Genomic DNA, 20,624 nt, shown 5'->3' with positions numbered 1-20,624 from the left:
GAATTAGAAAAAGGTGCTCAGTCCTCTAAGCAGACATAGTCTGGCGTAGAGAGTGGAGCTTGAGCTGGAAGCTCCCTCATCCAAGCACATTTGCGCGATGCACTCACTAATTGCACAACCCTACATGGTGGTCATAAAGCTAGTAACTGCTGCAGCCAATACATACAGAAGCCAGTTAATGGACCCACAGATACTAGGCCCTATATTTTTGAGACTAACTGTACTAATGAAATATTAACTGGTGTCTGAAGGTACAATCTACTTGATTTTCAATTACATTATATAGATAAAAGCATTAAAACTAACACAGACAGCATGAAAGATCAGCAGGTATAACAACAACAAAACAAAGGTAAGTTTAAATCAAATGATATCCTCAAGTAGTCTTTCAATTTCACTTACTCACCTGCTGTGTGCCCCCAGTGCCTTCCTTCCAAATCATAAGTCAACCGGCCATGTCCTTTTTGGGTTCATGTAGAACTACACACGACCAACTGACTTATGATTTTACCTCTATGCACTCACTGCTGTGGAAAAGCAGGTGCATTATAAAACACACGGCTTACGGATTATATATAAGCTATTCATGGGTTCCTGATAAGTTTTTGAAAGTTTTCATGCTCCTTAAAAAGGTGTGCTTGGATCTAAAGACAAATTTGTTTGCCTTAATTTATTTTATATTGATAAACTGAAAATGCGGTGGTAACTGATATCCTTTAAATCACGTTCTAAAATGAAGCTTTTTGAATATAAATAGAATAACTGAAAAGAAACAAAATGTGTTTTGTGGTTCCCTCTAGAGTGGAGTACTGAGTTGCAGAAGGCAAAAGAGGAAGGGAGAGTTTTTGCTAAATGACTTTGTACTTTAAATTTTTTTTAACTGTATATATATTTTCTATGCCAAAATTAATTAATTAAATTTCCAATGATAATATAAAAGAATGAAGCAGTTTGGTTATGAGTACTAGTTCCTACATTACCTCACTGGATTACCTGGGCAACTCAACTTTATGGGCCTCAGGTTTCCTCATGTACTAAATGACTACAATGGCTCCTTTCTAGTGCAATTGTTTTATAACTTATATGTTCAGTAATTACTGAAACAATGTTTTCCAAATAGCTTAACTCTATTAAACAATGCAACTGTACTCAAGACTATACTTAGAGGCTCTTAGCCTTAGCACATGCATCTATGCATCAATATTTACTAAATTTCCATGAGACTGACTACCAATCTTCAAATTTACTGTGACACTTAGGAATCCAAAATGTCACTGAACAGTTTATAATGGAATAGTTTTAAAAATTTAGTTACTAAAATAAATGCTTGTTAACTCTCAATTCTAAACATTTGAAAGTAATAGCCAAATGTTCCAAGTGCAAAATAAAAATAATATACATTATCATATATTAATATAAAAGCCTAGAGGATAGGCATTATACTTTCTCCTCTCTATCAGGATTATTAGTGGCTTCTATTATATAAAACATGAAAGTGAAAATAACCTTTGTCTCTTAGCTTATTTCAACACTGTCAAGTAGTACTTTAAAAAATAACATTTTCTAAAAGCAATATATGTTTCACTGTAAAAAAATTTAAGAAATATGGACAAGGAAAGACAAAAAAATCTCATAATTCTACCATCCAAAGGTAACCAATGCTAATATCCTGGTATAAATATATAGGCACCATCTATAAAATATACACTTGCAGAATGGAGAACTGATATATTCTGTTTTATAATCTTTTCTTACTTAACATATTTGAACTTTCCCCAAGTTATTAAATAGCAGTCTACAGCGAATCATAATTTTTCTCTGCTACTAAGTATAAGAGTAAAAAAAAATCTGTTAGAAAATCATTAGTGACCACCAGCATGTGAGCTGATGGCTGTTATCAGACTTTTATCCCTACTACTTGAAAGCTGGTTTAGGAGCAAGGCCCCTCTTAACACCAGCTAACTCCCCCTTCAAAATAAAAGGCATGGCATTTCTGAAAGGTTTCTGATCCCAGAGTTAAAGATCCTGCTAACATAAAATAAAATTCCATTGCAGATATTACCATTCCCTTCAGGCTCTTCTGGGTTGCTTTCTAGCTTGTCTTAGAAAAATAAGAAAGTGTATTAAGGTGTGGCTTTGTTCTGTCATTTGTTGGCTTGGTCTCATTTGTGTGTTTTAGTATTGAAATTGTCTTAAAACTGTAGAGCACCCAGATAGATGTCATTCTGGTAGGCGCTATATAAACTGTGAAATAAATATATTTACAGGTTCTAACTGGAAGGCAAAACAAACTAAAATGAAAGGAAAAATAATGATGCTGTAGTTGTTACATACACACGTTGTTTAACACAGGTTTGGAACCTGCTTTATAAGGTGCACTTTAAATTACAGGCTATAAGGTAAGATTAAAAAATACAAACTGGACTGGTATAGAAAAAACACGTTATTAATATTGATTACAGTCGATTTTTAAGGTTAAAAAGCAGTGCTTTAATTTTAAAAAAGAAATCTGCAACAGGTGGTGAGTGACTTGCAATTAGTAAAAACTTCTGGCAGAAACATACCATGTAGTAATCACAATGATCTTGGCTTGTGAGATGCTACTTAACCTTTTGCAAAAAATAATGAAGCAGTATGATGCTACCGGAGTTTATAAGAAAGGTCATTATCAAGGCTAAACAGGTCCAATAATATATTCTCTTGGAACATGCAAGTACAGGCTTGTTTGTACCCAATCAAAACCACTGGTAGCTTATTTCATACACATTATACTTTGCAGTTTTCCTTGACTTGCATTTTTCTTTTTTTTCAAATCAACACACCTCAATCCTTTAAAACAAAACACTTCACTTTGATGAAGATTTCAGATGAGTGACTGCTCCAAAATTAAGCATTTAAAAGTATAAAGTTATCAAAGTGTAACCAAGGCTTAACCATGGTTAACTGTCAAAGCCACAACTCCCCAAAGACAACCTCATGACAGAGCAAGGTTTCAGAAGGGAGCAGCAATAGCTACTATAATGTCTTTGTTTTATGTATTCTACTTAACCAAACATGGTATTTCTGTCCTTTTAATTAATCTTTAGAGTAGTAATTAACTAGATAGACACAGACTGTGGTGCGTTTAAAAACACATTTAAAATAATTTTTGCAGAAAATAAAGATTTGTATAAAAACACCATGGCATGTGAATGATACAAAGAAAACAATCACTCAAGAGGATATTAAGTGTCTGAATACCAGTAACTGCAATTAATGGTAATTGACTATCACAATAAAAAACAAGACATAAACTCTCATCACAAGTAACATATGGATGTCTTTTATAGGATTTATTTTAAAGGTGGGTTTTTTAAAGAAGAAAATTTTAAGTATATTTAAGAATTACTTCTAGGGATATCTTAAAATATACAGCAATTTCTCCATTGTTTTCTGCTATGAAAAATACCTACTAATCAAGCAATGATAATAGTTACATCCTTCACCGGAAACTCCTATTGGTCCTTCTCTATAATGTTAACCATGCAAAGCCAGAATGCTTTCAAGATAAAAGATCTACTATGCTCCCAAAAAGGGGGTCCTCAAATATGATAGGAAAATTTAAAGACCCCATTAAAAATTGACTCACATATGAACAAATCTAACTTTTACAACAATATTTCCACAATTTTTTAAAACAAAAGAAAAATTAATTTGCAAGCAAATTAAAATGCTAAGAATTAGAACTTAAAAAGACTACTTACAGCAGGCTTTTAAAATTTAAGAGTTTTAACACATTATCAAATATAGGCAATACCTGGATAGATGGCTTGTTTAAGTGACCCAGATTCGAAGTTGTTTGTCTTGGTTCATGTCCTAAGACCATCATATTAGCATTGATCAATCTGAAGGCATCAATAACAACCTGTAAAAACAAGGTGTCAAGTCAATTTTTTTTAAAAAGCAAGTGATAATGCCAAGCAACAGTGGACAAGGCATGATCGACGTGCATCTGTTTCTGGACTATATCCAGAAAATCATTTAATTATAATATTAATAAAAAAGAACCTCCTGCTGACTGTGCCATCAGCACACCACCCTCTATCTTGTAATGTAAGGTGACACCAATTATTGCAATTTTCATGAAGCAGTAAAGAAAAAAATTAACTTTGCATCTTTATTATTGAAATATGTCATTACTAAACTTACACCAAACAGCTTTCACTGGTGTGCATATGTTTGTCACCTAAATTTTACCTAATCAAAATGAATGACAGAGAAACTAAAACTGAAAGTGAGCACAAGTTAAGGGACCACATCTAAAGCCCAGCCCTGTCACATCAATTACACCACCACAGTACTTGAAATGACAACAAAATTACAGCCAGCAAGGCACTTGCCCACATATTCTCTTCTAGTCAGATACCTTTTACTTCTTGTGACTATGAAAGACTTTATACCTTGTCTGATGGCCTTAAATGTCCAAGCCACTGTCAAGTATAAAAGGCACAATATAAGAAAACCAAGGTCATCCATGCTTTAAGCCAAGAACATGGTATGGAATGATATGGTCCTAAATTCATGGTAAAGATATTACAATAAGTATATTCTTTTTGTGTGTACAGAAATACTTCAAATTCTCCTATGATACAATAACATCTGTTAGCTCTTACATATAAAGAGATTAACAAGAATCACATACTTGCTAAAGCTTTTCAACACTATAAAGTTTTATGTAAAGTCATGTGACTTTAAGACAGATTGCCACTTTAAGGGAATTTAACTCAATAGATTTATCACATGAAACAATCTTAAAGCAAGATCATATACTAAGTAACAGAGTATTTCTATATTTTGCCTTTAAAAGTGCTGAACGATTAAGATTTATCAATGTTTTAAAAGCTGTGTCAACTAGATTTGTTCTTATTTATACAATTATTACTTGAGGATATTAAGAGATTAAAAATAGTTAAGCCAACCAAATCTAATCAAGTCTGAAAATTCTGCTTGTAATAAGTATTACTGTATGCTGTATGCTAAAGAACAAGATTTAAAGAAAGAAAATCACCCTTTGTAAAAGATTGCTATGATGGGTCCAAAGACAATAACAAAAAATACAAACCTAGACTAAAACATGATGACAAGTGAATCAGTCTAAGCTTCTGTCTACTCATTCGGCCTACAATATCAACTCTGAATTTTACTTTTATTTTGAACAGTTAACATTTTCCCAAAGATTCATTCCTCTTGCATCAAAATAAAGCCAAGTATCCCCAGAACATGAATTGATAGTTTGCGAAAACTTTTTTCTTTTTATACAATAACCTTAATCCACACTTAACTTTCATGTTTATGTATAAATAAATATGGCCTACATGCTTATACTTAAAATTTTTTTCTAAACATATTCTCTTTTTTAAAAAAGCAATAAAAACAAGTACTATCAGACATATTTTAGTCAGATGTTATCATAAATAACTTCAAACAATTGTTAAAAATATAGAAGTAAAATTTCCTCACACTCATACTAAAAAAGAACATAAAATAAGATAAAGTTAAAATGTTGGCAAAGGAGGAAGAAGGTGGCCATTTTCCAAGATAGGTATATAACTTAAATACAAAATTAAGAATTGCCACCCTAACTATTAACGGTAAATATTTAGGAGCAAAGCATCATTTTGGTCCATTTCAAGATTTCAGTAAATTCATTTGTGAGAGAGAGAAAAAGCTACTACAAAATTATGAAAATTTCATTATATATCACAACAAAATTCCTATATACTTTTTTATACTGAATGCTTTGAAACTAAAACAGCAGACAGCTATTTTACTTGTAGAAGTCTATATTATTTCTCTGAAATATTATAAGCAGGTGTGAAACTTCATAAAAAGGAAATGAAAATACTAGTTCAGTAGATATCAGATCTGTTAAAAACAAATTTTTTAAATTTTCTTAAGAAACTAAGAGAAAAATTCAAGAACTTAATAAAATGAGATGCTTTCATTGACAATTCCTGAGTAGCAATGATGGCCTATAGAAAATGACTACTTTACACTAAGATTAAAGGAATTTGCTGCCATCACTATAGCAACTGTCTTAAGGAAACTAACATGTTCAACAACCTGCAGACCAAAATTAGATTTAGTATGCAATAAAATATAAACATGGCAATATAGTCTACATTTTAATTTTGGTATAATTTTATAATTGCTTTTTGCACTGTGAAAATAAGTGGATTTATCCTTTAGAGCAACCTATCAAAATAGACTCATTAATGTCCAGAGCGCTAATGAGCAATGGGTGAAGAAGGTGTTAATTATGCCACTATAAGATTAAAAAAAAAAAAGCCCTAGTGAGCACTCGATGGTGTGTGTAAGCTGAAAGCGTTTCTCCATGTTTGTGTATTTACAGCATGATGCAATAGAATGACAGCAAAATGGTCACTCCATGGTTAAGAACAGAAATCTTAGATATAACACACTGAACAAAGAACTCCCAAGAATTAATTAATGTATGGGTGGGTAGGGGAAATAATCCATTTTTTTGAGCTCTCTGAATTTTCTAAACAGTTCATTTTGAAGTATATAGACATTAAATTAGTTCAGTTTATATCTTATAAACTCAAACAGTAATTTAACCAAAAAACTTTACACAAAAACTATCTCCTTAATATATAATAACAAAAACCTCTGAGCTAAAGTATGAAGAATATTTTCAGGAATATGATGCTAGACTTTGAAAAATTCCTTTCCATGCTGAAGGCCTATACAATACATTGAATCTCTATTCACCCGCCTGACCATTTAATTTTTTCTGGTACAAGTGCCTTGAGACTTTTCAGAGGTCACTGCAACAGTAGACAGCTTATAACAAAACCATTAGCAGTTTGGCTAGCTTAGGGAAACCTCTTACTTTCCTTTTTTGTTTATTATCACTGCATGAATCTGCAGCATATGATAGTTTATAATTTCTCAGGCTTGTTAAATTCATGTTAAAGGTCTGTTTTCTTGTTGAATAAATTTTGTTCATATAATGCTGCCTATTTCATACACTCAGTCTTTAATAGCACCTTTGGTCTATGCGCAACTCACAGATCAAAACAGAGGACTAAAATAGGGGTTGATGATGCTATTTACATGTGTGATTCCTGCTGTCTTCTTGTTAGTAGCTTTAATATAATAGAAGACCTTGTCTGTTTTGTAATTAACACATCTTTACTGGAGAGATATTTGGAAGTGATTGCTGTGAATATACTGGTTAGTAAAATAAACACAATCACACACCACTTTCTGTTATCAGACAAATTTGTGAATTGTACACATTATACTCCAGATCAACAAACTGTGATATAACAGCCAAGTAGAAGACACATATTTATATAACCCTTTATTTTTCTGAAAATATGTATTCACTCTGACCTTGCAAATATAATTAGCTTGTGGGATGTGCAGATTTCAGTACCATGGTTGCTTTACTAATTGCAACTCTTGGAAATAGATACTAAATATTTGGAAGCTGCCAATACAAAATAAAAACCGCATGTTTTTTGTACATCTGTCTTAGATTATAAAAGCACAATAGTTTTAAAAACAATACTGAGTTCGTATTTATTCCAATCATGCCCAAGGGTCAAGGATCTATCATTTCATTTTAATGACGAATCTGGTTTATTACTTAAAACTCAGTTTAAACCATCATTTTTTGGCTTCTTTCATGAGTAGAATACAGTTCATCCAATATGCTATTTATTTTAAAATTTGTGTTTTCATATCAACTGCTAGGTCACTGAAAGACTAGACTAAATTTGTAAAGCACCAATCTATAGTTCCCAATTTTTACATCCGAAGGAAGCTATTTTTAAGCAAAGCTCTTCAAATTAGTTTAATACAAAGCTGTTTTAAAAAAAATACACAAACACTTCTGGCAGTAGCTGTAATTTTTTTCTCTCTCTCTTTTCAGTAGTTGCCTTTGGTCCAGTTGCACTTATATTACAGTCAGTGACTATGGGTATCTACACAAAGTAGAAGTAATGTTTTAAGAATTTATGATGCATTCATTTTCTTGAGCTTAAAAATGAAACAATCAGAATCTTCCATAACCTCAAGTCAGCTCACTATATATATAATGTATGTATATGTATACCTATATATTATATATAATAAAAATTATTCAGTTCATCATATATGGGGTAAACATAAGTGACGAACTGAAATAATTTTTAAAATCTTGAAAAAAATTTTAAGGCCTCAAAATCAATGTCAAACACTAAAAAGAAAAAAAGTAAAAATTCAGTTACTAGTTAGATTACATATTTTAAAACATAAAACCATCACTATATAAAGTAAATCTCTAAATGATTATAAAAATGAAAGGTGTGGAAAGAAAGGCAACACTCAACCCATATCCAATACTCTTTATCACCTAGAAATGACCTGTTATCAACTGCTTAGGTTGTTTCTAGATTCTTTAAAAATTAAGAGTGCATGTGACCTGGGAAGTACTGCTGGGGTTTGTGACCATTTCGTTACTTCTGCTGCCATGCACTGCCAGACATCTATAAGAGAAAAACATCTTATGTCTCTTGTAAGCCCACAGCATAAAAAATTCAGAGAAATCTTACTTTTTATGCCATTTCCAATGAAAAGCACTAAGAACTAAAACTGACTCATGCCAAATGCATATCACTGAATTGCTGTGATTTCTTAGTCTCAAGTTTGCAACACGGAAATTATTTATAAAATGTCAATTTTAGCTCTGGAAAAGAAATTCCTATGTGTATGTACATTTTCTTTCTTCATCCTCGGAGAATTGCTTACTGTAGCTAAAGATCTGTAGTACAACTTCAGTATATTGGGAGAAAAGGGGGATGGGGTGTAACTTGCATAATTTACTTTTTTTGACAAGTGAAGACATGCATCAAAATTCAAAGAGTAAATCCACAAGTTTTGAACGTATATGCTTTAATGAAAACAAATCGATCTTTAGAAACTAGTATGGTAAAAGGTAATTAGACATTTTTAGATTCATGAAACACTGGGAAAAGAATTTACTTAAGTTATAATAAAAATAAAGTTTCACAGAAATTTTTTCAACATATGCATGTAGTCAGTATGGTGTAGAGGTTTAAATGCTTGAGGCACTCTGGAGTCAATCCTGCCTAAGTTAGAATTCTGGGTCTATCACTTACTAGCTAAGGGACCTCTAACAAGTTATTTAACCCTTCAATTTCTCCATTTGCTCATGAATGACGATGCCTCATAGACTTGGTAATAAAATAATATATATGTTTCTGCCACTATAGTTTTCAGTGTTACTAACTGTGGCACTGATGGAGTAGCCCAGCTCAGATCTTTCAACAGAACCTGCTGTGGAGCGCATGACTGACTCACAACCTCCAGCTTTTACACCTTTGGATCCACGGGGCATTCACACCAGGTCATACTTCTCCTGGGCAGCTCCCTGCCAACAACTGAACACAGCAGTGGTACTAGAACCTAGCCATTCCTGCCAAATAAGGGATTCCTCTAAAGGCTAATTTTGGCTCAAGGACTCCCCAGCAGCCTGGCTGAAATTTTCTGAGCACTAGCTGCAGTCTGTGGTTCTTCTACCCAATCTACCTTCACTTTCTCCTTTGCGTGGTCAACCCTTCACTGCTGTCTGAAGGCTCTCCCCTTTCTCCAACATGGGTGTCTCCCCCAATAAATATCTTGCATGTCTAATTTCATTTTGGCATCTGATCCACAGAAGACCCAAACTGATACAGTTAACAAAGCAGAGTACTGCTATCATGAAGAGTGTTAAAATTGGAAAAAAGTTACCCTAAAAATCAAGTTATAACTATAAATTTTACATCAAGAGACACCTGACATATAAAAAATAGGAAATTAGAGAGTGACGCTTTAAGATATATTTCCTTAGGGAAATTCCTAATTACAATAAGAAAGTGTATAGTTGTACTGAAGGTTATTATCTCTCTTTTAAAAATGACTGAATATGCCTAGAATCTTGATACTACTCCTGCATGATCGGTGTTTCTACACTCACAAGTGACAAATAAACAGTGAGCTTAAAATTGAACTCCTCAGGGGACTACTAATAAGCTACAAGAGACTATCACCTATGGGTCACTAGTCTGATATCAACTTAAGAGTGTCAATTCTATCTAGTGGCTACTCAGCCTACATAAAATGGAACCAGTGACTTCAGATCCCTTTCTAGTGGAAAAATTAAAACAACTTGTTTGCCTGTTGCCAATTTCATATAAAGCAAAGGAATAAAGGGCCCTAGAGAACAAAGATGGGCTCAACTTTGTTAGCATGGCAGTAGAGCATGTGGATGAGAATAAAGGACCTATATACATTGCTTGTGCTGTAACACCACATTCAAACAAAAATACAAAGTATATCCACTGGACTACTGTCTCTCAATAGGCAAAGGCATTTTAGTGGGAAAAATATGTAAAGGCCAATTACTTTGCTGTGTATCACTTTGTGTATTTTTATTTTGCTTATCAATTAAATACTATATAGAAATTATCTTGCTAATCCTCTCAACAAACAAGTGTAGGTATTAATATTATCAATTTATGGATGAGGAAACTGCAGTGTAGAGAATTTAAATCAATTAAATGAAATGACACAACCAGTAAATGTTATCACTATGATTTGTACCTATACAGCATGCCAAAGCCAGTACTCTTCATCATAAAGCTGTTTGTTATAATAGCTGTCCTGACACAAAACCAAGAAAGGACTACTACTAGGTTCAGTTATACTCAACAGCAAGGTTTGTGTCTCATTCGTCACTGAATATCCATTCTGTAACAGAGTAAGTGGCACACAAAATACAGTGCAAAATAAATATCTATTGAAATGAAAACCTCAAAAAAAAAAGAGCACTTTTGGTTACTGTGCTATAGAAATTTTTACCACTTATGTTTATTTTTCCTTAAAGGAAAAGAAAAATATCCATTATCTATAAACAAAATCTAATCAGTAGCTTGTTAACAATATAGTCTTTACTTATCACTGCTCAGTTCTGAGTTCATGAAATACTTTTTTGTGACATGCTAAACTGAGAAACTCATAGAGCACTGACATGTATTTAATTTGGATTTAAAACTGCATATGGTAAAGCTATCTGGAAAGTGAAAAGTGGCTGTAAACATCTATTAATCAGCTTACTAGTAGCCTAAAAATCACAACTGAGGGATCAGTTATGACTCTGAAGAAAATTTACCACTTCATTTTTACCCTCTTTAGAAAATTACAATGACAAGAAGACATTAAACCTGACAAAACTAAGTCCCAGGTCCAGAAATATCCTCACAAATAACAATGGCTAATGTCACATCTAGAATGTGATCTTTAAAAATTAAAATATATGGGCTCTGAAAAGGCCTCTCAATCAAAGTCATAGTTTCCACGTTTCCACTTGCTGGTACAAAACTGGCATTAAGGACAGGGAGTAGATCGTATTCTTCTCTATAATTCCAATGTACTCTTGGCACAAAGTAGTGATCAACAAGTGTCTGTTGAACCAATGACCAGGGATAATTAGATGACTACAGAGAGAAAAGCATTCAAGAAGTGAGAGTCAATAAATAATATTCTTACAGGTAATGAATGATGTATTTTTACTGAAACAGTTGGATTCAAACTAATTTGAAGCACATTTACATCATTCAAAATGCACAGCAAGTAGTAAAGCATAACAAATTAGCTCAGAGATTATATTATTAATATAGAAGCTCCAGGTTAAAAGAACTCCATAGGAACTCTTACCTCTATATACGACTTATGCTTTTAGAATTTTAAAAGTAAAATTATTTCTACATTCCTAGCTGACAATTTCTTATATCAGCTAAATAAATGTGATAAACTATTACATGTTATTCTATCATAAATAGTATAGGCAAATTAGTACCTATAATATTTTCTTAGCTGTCCTCACAAGATCTGAGAGTGTTATAAAACTTCAAACTGATAATAAGAGTGAAAGACAGGAAGCAAACAAAAGATAATACAGTAACAAAACTTGTTCCAAGAATACCTTGGAAGGGTATGCTCATAGAGCTATGTCAGGAATGGAAATAGATTTTTTTATGTATTCGATTTCCTATTTTTCTCTTTCCACCTGGAAAACTAGACAAAGAAAAGAGGTGTGTACAATTTATGATTAGGACTACCCAGCCCTAGCTGATACTCGTGGGATACTGATCAAAAAATTATCTTATAAATATAGCAGCTATGCTAAATATCTTTTCCTACTTTTAGTAGACAAATGACTATTAAACTTGAACTCTAGCTCTAATTTTACAGGGTTCAAATTGATCAAGGATAATGTCCATGAGTAAACTGGCTAACTGACCTTGTCAATCACACGTTCCAGTCATTTAATAAACGACTCTATGCTGACATATAAAAGATTAATAAATGTCACAAAATTAACTGCAGTTTTTTGGATATGCTAAAAACTAAAAAAAATAGATTTGGTAATGGCTGAACACTGATGCAAATTCATTCCCCGATTTTATTTTATAAACATTTATTAAAAAACTATTGCAACGCACTGAATTCCAAGATATGAATTGGTATCTCTCCTCAAAGAAGTCTCAGTCTTGTGGGGAAGACAACACAGACAGATGAATAAAATACAAAATGGTTAAGTGCAATACATTAATCACCTCATAGGCCCAAGTTTCAAAGTAATATATTCATTTCCTTTTCATCAGCATGCCCAAGGAAAATATCTTAGAAAATGGTAACTGCTAAATAAAAGTAGGCCAATCAGAAGAGTATTCCTAGATTAGTTAGCATGTACAAAATATAAGAAGGGAAGTCTTCATTTCTTTTGTAGTCATTACCATATTCCTAAATGTAGCAAATTAGAGATTAATTTATGGGCTTGTTCTTATCAAAACTTGCAGAAACATTCACATTCTATTTTTTTAATATTCTAGTTCTTGATCCTTTTAAGTATGAATTATGTTAATCTTCAGAATAAAGTATCATTTATTGCACACCTCCTAATATGACATGTGTACTCTAATCTCTACATATATTACCTCATGATAGTCATAATGCTATGAAATAGGTACTAAGATTCCTGTTATATAGATGAAAAATCTGAAGCTCAAGAAAATTAGGTAAGGCTTGTTCAAGGTCACACTGTAAAGAGGAGATAAAAATGGGATTTTAATGCAGGCCTGACCCCTAAGTCTGTGTTCTTTATTACTCTATGCCCTCTCTCTCTATATGAGAGAGAGAAAGTGTATATATATATATGTATATATATACATAGATATATAAAACAAGAAGCTCAAAACAAGACTACTATTTGAGTAAACTGAGTACTTAAAAACCTTCACCATCTTAAAACTTTCTAATATAAAATTTCTTGGAAAAGTAAAATATTTGCTACCCACCCCTGAAAGAAAAGACACGACCTTCTAGATATCTGAAAATAAAGGGTATGCTCTTACAGCATTCATTCACTAACTTTTTATTTTAATTTTTTTAAAAATTAGAGACAGAGTTTCATCATGTCGCACAGGCTCGTCTCAAACTCCTGGGCTCTAGCGATCCACTCACTTTGACCTCCCAAAGTGCTGGGATTACAGATGTGAAGCCATGGTACCTGGCCACATTCCCTAACTTTCTTCCTGTATTTGTATTTATTCTCCAAAGCCCCATCTTTGGTAAAATGCTAGTTGTTTAAACAAATTAAAACCAATCAAAGCACTCATTTTACATTCTAATATCTGTGGAAAAAAGAATGAACAAAGAGGTAAGTACCACTTGGAATGATATTGTTTCTACATTCTTCCCATGAGGTACAAGCTCTTCTTTTCTCAGTGATGTCCTGCCTACCCCTCAAAGCTCAGCCCAAGCTTTATCTACTTTGTGCAACCTACAACTGATTTCTCCCTTGTTCTAATTTTAATTTGCATTTACTGTGTTTGTTATACAAGTAATACTTTATTGTATACTGGCATATACAAAATTCTGAATAAGTATTTGTTGAATTATTTCTGTCTCTAGCAACCAACTTAATACTTACAGAAACAAGCAATTTCAGTATATTTTGTATCAGTATGCAATGTAGGTTATCAGTATATAATTGGCAGAATAAGATCTTGCTCACTACTAACACTAAATGTATATAATTTATCTTCTCAAAGAACACAAAGACCATTTTTTAAAATTCATTTTGCATCTTAGAATTATTAGCATACAGATCAGGTATACTTAAGAAATACCTGCAGATAAGCTGACCTGCAGTTAGATAAACATCACATTTTTTAAAGTCCATTGAGTGTTTTGATCAGATTAAATAAAAATGCTTCAAGAAAACCTAACCAGTGGAAGACACATTTGGACATAATTAGTCATTCCTTTTTTTGTTTTCAAAACAGAGAACAGACACAATGATTGTTAGGAGTTAGTTAGCTGGTAATAACTGAGCATTTTACTAACAGGAACCCATCAAGGAAAATGAGTTCTCTAAAGCAGTAATGCTTTTTAATAAATATATTACAATATCCTAATTAAGTTGTATGCTAGTTTTATGATTTTGCCCAAAGTGACCATTCTTTTTGCCTCAAGAAAGAAGTATAGTCACATTACAAGTTGAATTAACTTCTAAATTTGCTGCTGGATCTGGTTATGGGCTGAGTATACAAGATAATAAAACATTCAGCAAGAGGTCCCCACTGTGCCACTTGAGAACTAAAGTTTAAAATATGTAAATATGTATATTTTACAAATGAACTAAATGCTGCAAGCGGACCTTATAAACTATTTCACTGATTAGAGCAGAACTCACTGGTAACTTCTGTGAGCTTACTCTCCATTTAAATTATGAATGCAATTACCATTGATTTTCACCTGTATCATTTTAAAACATTTATAGTACTGTACAATATGCAGAGGGTTACAGATTCTTTATCATATAGTGTATTTCATTATTTATGTTGATTTCAATGTTTACTCCTAGGGATGTCACAAAAGTCAACAGGAATAAGTCTGTCTAAATTGTTTTTTAAAATTAATTGAACAACACATTTTAAAAAATCAATTAATATATAATACATAATACCTACAGAAAACTATGGAGAACTTAGAGGAAATGTACAGCTCTTTCCCCTGACTTATGCTGAAGAGAGTGACACCTATCCACAGTAACTTAAGGAATGGCCTCACAATGACCTCTGGTATTCATTTTGCATTCTGCAGTTACTCTGATTACATCATTCACAGTGGTTTAATACTAAGGAATTAAAGAGCCATTAAAAAAGCCTGAGCCCTGAAATTTTACAGAACTGGATTCATATCTTTGTTCTGCTGCTAACTCATGGTCTGACTTTGGCAAAGCAATCTCCTTGGCCCTAATTTTTTTTTTTTAACCACTAATAACATGTAATGGTAACAGGGCCTATCTTTAGGATTATAACAAAGAATAAATGAGATAAGTTGAAATGGTTATTCACAATACCTGGCTCACAGCAATTATTCAATAAAAATATAATCAAGTCATCATAAAAGAAAATCAAACTATTGTGAATGAATTGAGATTACCAAGAAAGAATCCAGGCTTATCTAATTTCTCAAAGACAGAAATATTGGAATTTATAAAAATGGAAATATACAAAATGTTCAAGAAAGCGGTTTTATAAAAAGCGAACAGAGACCCAACTTAAATCATTTATATATAAAATGTCATTTTAATTCTTGATCTAATCATTGCCTTACTAAATATTTTGACAGCTTTGATAAATCACACGCAGGAAAAGGGAGAGGGAGACTCTTATGCTAGTCTTCATTTTTATAAGTTTATATTCCTAAGTATCATGATTTAACTAAAACACTAACTAAGGATTTACTAGCATTTAATCTGATTCATAGTGATGAGAGGACTTGACACTGAAAGAACCATAAATTACAATCAAACTCTCACTCCTTAAAGATGAAGTTGCATTACTGACAAAGAACTGGATCCTTATTTCAAGAGATATAATAGTATGAATCTAGACATTAGGTCCAACAAGTGATACAAATCATCAATGATAGATATTTACACTAAATTTTTTCAAAAAGATTTCTTCCTAACATACAAAAGTAGACAGTGATACATATGATTTCATAAATTTTAGATATATTATTTTTTAAAAACTAAATTTAACATTAAGACGTGACACATGCATATTTTTAAATGAAATTCATCATTTTAATATAAATTACAATTAATTAGAAATAATGAAAATTCCAATATTTTACAATACTTAAACTAGGTTTGGAAACTAAAATTGCCATTTTAAACATTACAAAAGGATAACCAAAAATAAAATACATACTCATTTATTTACATTTACATTTATTTACTCTATTTTGAGAATGCATTCTTTCATTGTGTTTATGTTTATACTTTCCTTTTTCAAAGTAGCCACCATCACATGAGTCAAGATATCATAAAACCTAAGTTGAACTAATACTACAAAATAGAATTCTAATTATATTTAAAATTAAGCTTTAATTATTACTTGTAAATATTGTGGTAGGGGACTTTATTAGATAATTGTTATATTTGTAAAACAGTAATCATTACTTAAATGAATTACTTACGAGTTACTAAAAAGGTACCTTAAAATAGAGAATTAAACTTAAGAGGCATCAAATATAATTCATAAAGCTAATAACAATCAAGGATTTTTCAACCTCTTTTATCTATATGTTGAGTAACAACACATATAGTTAAAAAAAGTAAATAAATTGAAATATAGGCATATAGCAAGAATCAGAAGCTATCCATTCTGAATGGTCTAGTATATCAGTTTCTATTATTGTTTTGTGGATAGTTTTTGCCTCTGAAAAGCTAAATCACACCTAATAGGATCATGATTTAGAGAAGACCTCAATTTTTATACATGATAATGATATGATGTCAGAAAACATTCAACTTCAAATTTATGACAGATAAAGACTCTGTATTTTAACAGCCATGTTTAGTTTGTCTGCTGGTGAGCAGATATAAATGTAATCTGCACTACTATCAAACTCCAGGTCTGATAGATAACAAGCTAATATTTATTTCTAAGTGCTCTAAAAATTATTTGTAAAACCTGCATAAAAAGGATTGCATAAATATATTGTGATTTTATTTTAACAATTATTCTACACTACAATGGAAGTACATGCTCAAACAAGACACCTCAGCAGTATTTTAAAGCAGTAACCACCTAGCCAATTTCTGTATGTCTGTAGTTTTTCTAATCCACTCTCCCTGTGGTTGAGCAAAATCGAATTGCCTCTCACATTTGCAGACAGCTCTGTGAAGGTGATAATAGAGCTGCTCCCTGCTGTCATGAGGCAGGAAATAGGAAAATGGCATATGGGGCTAGAAAGAAAGAAATAAAAAAAAAAAGAAAGAATGAATGAACAAAAAAAGAGAAAGAGAACTAAACAAGAACAAAAGGGGTTTCAACAAAGAACTATAACCCAATATGCTTTGCAAGTTAATCTGTTTTCAGAATTATTTAGCATATTTAATCATTCATTTGCGTCCTCACTCCAAAAACGTGAATGGTTGATACCAAGTCTTTGGGCAAGTTTTCATTGTCTAAAATATTTGGAAAACACACCTCCAGAATATGTCCTGCATAATGTCTGCAAAACAATGCCCTTTAAATAGATTTTTAAAATGTTGTGCCAATTCCAAATTCATCATTTGAAAATAAAGGTAAAGCAATGTTTATTTAAACATTAATAAAATGTTTATAGCAGGCTTTGAGTATGGTTTAACTTTCCTAATTTTATGAAATTCAAAAAATTTAAAGATAAATATTCATGAAAATTACACAATAAGTGATTAAAGAAGAAATCTCTAAATAAATTGCTAATAATACCAAGACACAGTTATCAACTTGTACAGTTTTTTTGTTTGTTTTTTAAGTAAACAGACAGCAGCTTTCTGTGTAATTAAGAATCCTGCTTTGAACAAAATTGATTTTTATTTAATGTATCTGTAAACAGAATGTGGCAGTAGATGGCAATAAAGATAGAATCTACTCTACCTTTCCTTTCACACTCTGAATGGGATCCACAACCACTGCCACAGCTCTCTCCGACAAGGCTTCAAAGCTCTGCTGAGTGTTGATATCCACACCAGAAAGCCAACAACCAAAGCCAGGGTGACTGTGATACCAACCAACAACCATCTCCGGCCTGAAACAAAGAGGGCATTCAGATGCTCAGAACAGAACAAGTAATACATTTATGATATGAAAAGAAACAACACACTAACGGGGTATAAATTAAGAAGAGATGAAAAACACACAGGTGTGAAAAAGCACCATTAGAAACCCTGAAATTGTACACCATATTATCCAGAAAACATGGAAATGAATATGTGTGACAAAGGAGTGCTATCATTAAGAGATGCACATTAGCAGTGGTAGATAAGGCTTTCAGTTTTTCACCTTGTTACCACAGTTTCTCAGAGCCAGTTTTTACCCTTTCAGCATTCAAGTAAATATCTACTCTTTAACTCCTTAGCTCTGGGAGTTGGATTTTCCAGGCACAGAGTACATTTTTAACAATGGACACCAGGATCCACTGTTGTGAAAGGATTAAATATCAATTAAACCAGCAGTAGAACTAGGAACTCAGTCAAAAACCAATTTGCACTGTTCTGCTCAGCTGCTGAGCCTTTTGCTAACATTAATTTTGAAGTTGTTTCCACAGCAGAAGAATTTGAGCAAGAGAATGACAACTATTGAGAGATTTGGTCTGAGGAAAAAACTTTAGAATATTTGGATTATACTTTCTCTGTCTTTAAAACTATGCCTACAAACATAATTAAATATTCATAATCTCATTCAGTTGCAACTCTCAAATACATGGAACATACAAGCTCTTTCAATTATAAGTGACTAGACAGTAACTCCATATGCTAAACAGAGGGAAGCTACAGCCCAAGCTTACTATGTGACAGTCAAGAATTTTAACATGAGGCAGTTCTCTGATGGGCAAATTTCTCTGGTTCTAAAGGGAAGATATACTAGACAGGCGGTGCATGGCACTGATATTTACAGATACTTTTATGTCAATTACATAACCACTTTTTCTAGAAATGACATTGATAAACATCTATAACTTTGAGGTATGTTTCTATAAATATTTCCCATTATTTCTTTAACTGATCATTTTAAATGCTTACCTTCCTGTCTGCTTCAACATATCCAACATTTTAGCTTGGAACACTGGATCAACTGCCTCCACACTGACACCCTGATTTAGAAAGAAAGAAAAATTATTAATTTTTGTAAATTTGGAAAAAAAAAGCTTCCCTATGTATATTATTTGGGGTTGCCAAAATCATTTTATAGGTTTTGATACCTACATTTGATACCTACTCAAGTCATTCAATTATAAACCTCATACCAATCAAGCTTCTAAAATTGCCAACTACCAAACTGCTGTTGGCGATCGAGTTAAGCCCACTTTCAGGATTCTTTAAGAGTATATGGCCATTGCTGTGTATATGTTTACCAGAAATACGAAATAATTGAACCAACCATAACTATTGGTTAGACCTATTTAGGCAAGCATACTTCCTAATGCCATCCTATCATAACTGATGACTAAAATGAGCCTCATCCAAAGTTCTACAAATATTCAGCTATCATAATGAAACAGCCTCAAGTCTCTTACATACAGCATTATTTTGCTAGTTCAACCAAAATAAGATATTTGAACAGGAAGAATTAAAAGGTTCAGATCATCTCTCTGGCGATAGAGTACTGTCTTTATAGCTCCCAAGGCTTTCTTCTAACCTCAGGAATCTAAATCTAATGTACTTAAAGAAACTAGTTAACATAAGCACTTCCTTCCCACCAAAACAAACAGTACGCATATTGAATTCCAACAGAGAGTACATCCTCAAGAACAGGGGTATGCAATCTGCTGCTTATAGGCTAAGAATGTTTTCGGTTTTTTTCTTTCTTTTCATATATATACTTTAAAAGGACTGTCTTAAAAAAGAAGAAGAATATGCAACAGAGACATATGTCTTTATAGAAAAAGTTTACTGACTCTGGGGTCAGAAGAAAAACTTTCTAATTCTATGACACTAGAAAATAGAATTAGAGTGAATATAGGGATCAAAATCTTTTATTTTATATTGTCAAACAAGCATTTACATGGAAGTAATGCTATTAAAGCCTAAGAACAATGTATTATAATGGGTATCTACATAAGTACTCATAACATATATAAGTTAGTTTTATGTGTTTCATGTAGCCTAATATAAAAAGACAGATACAAGTAATAAATAGTCTAAGATTTAAATCTAAACCTTTGGTTAACATGTAGAGTGTTTCTCTATTTCCAAATGTATAAAATAAATATAACGGATATCGAGATGGATAAAATCAGTAGATCCAAATTAGTTTACCTCAACAAATTCATCTATTTAGAGAAAACTTTACATTATTTTAAATATATTGCATTCTGTAGCAAATATTCTATTTTAAATGCTTATTTTTAATATACATACTATATATATTACAGTACTTAAAATTGTAATTTGTTCTCTAGCATCTACCTTATCAAAGTAAACTTACAGAACTTTGAATAGAACTAACAGC

General features: G+C 32.2%; 1 protein-coding gene across 4 annotated transcripts in view; it reads right to left on the bottom strand.

The window, feature by feature from the left end:
- Positions 1–20,624, bottom strand: part of PSMD14 (proteasome 26S subunit, non-ATPase 14) — a 106,641-nt gene that overhangs the window by 22,393 nt on the left and 63,624 nt on the right. For all 4 annotated transcript variants that reach the window (XM_003820943.5, XM_034954380.3, XM_008974415.4 and 1 more), the window contains 3 exons: positions 19,196–19,266; positions 18,051–18,201; positions 3,797–3,904 (listed from right to left, as the gene is read on the bottom strand). In XM_003820943.5, the coding sequence (XP_003820991.1) occupies positions 3,797–3,904; positions 18,051–18,201; positions 19,196–19,266 (330 nt within the window). The remainder of the gene's footprint in view (positions 1–3,796; positions 3,905–18,050; positions 18,202–19,195; positions 19,267–20,624) is intronic.

This window comes from Pan paniscus, chromosome 13, assembly GCF_029289425.2.
Source record: "Pan paniscus chromosome 13, NHGRI_mPanPan1-v2.0_pri, whole genome shotgun sequence".
In the NCBI taxonomy this organism is placed as follows: Eukaryota; Metazoa; Chordata; class Mammalia; order Primates; family Hominidae; genus Pan; species Pan paniscus.
The sequence above is the reverse complement of the archived record's forward strand: the minus strand, read 5'-3'. Positions and strand labels throughout refer to the sequence as shown.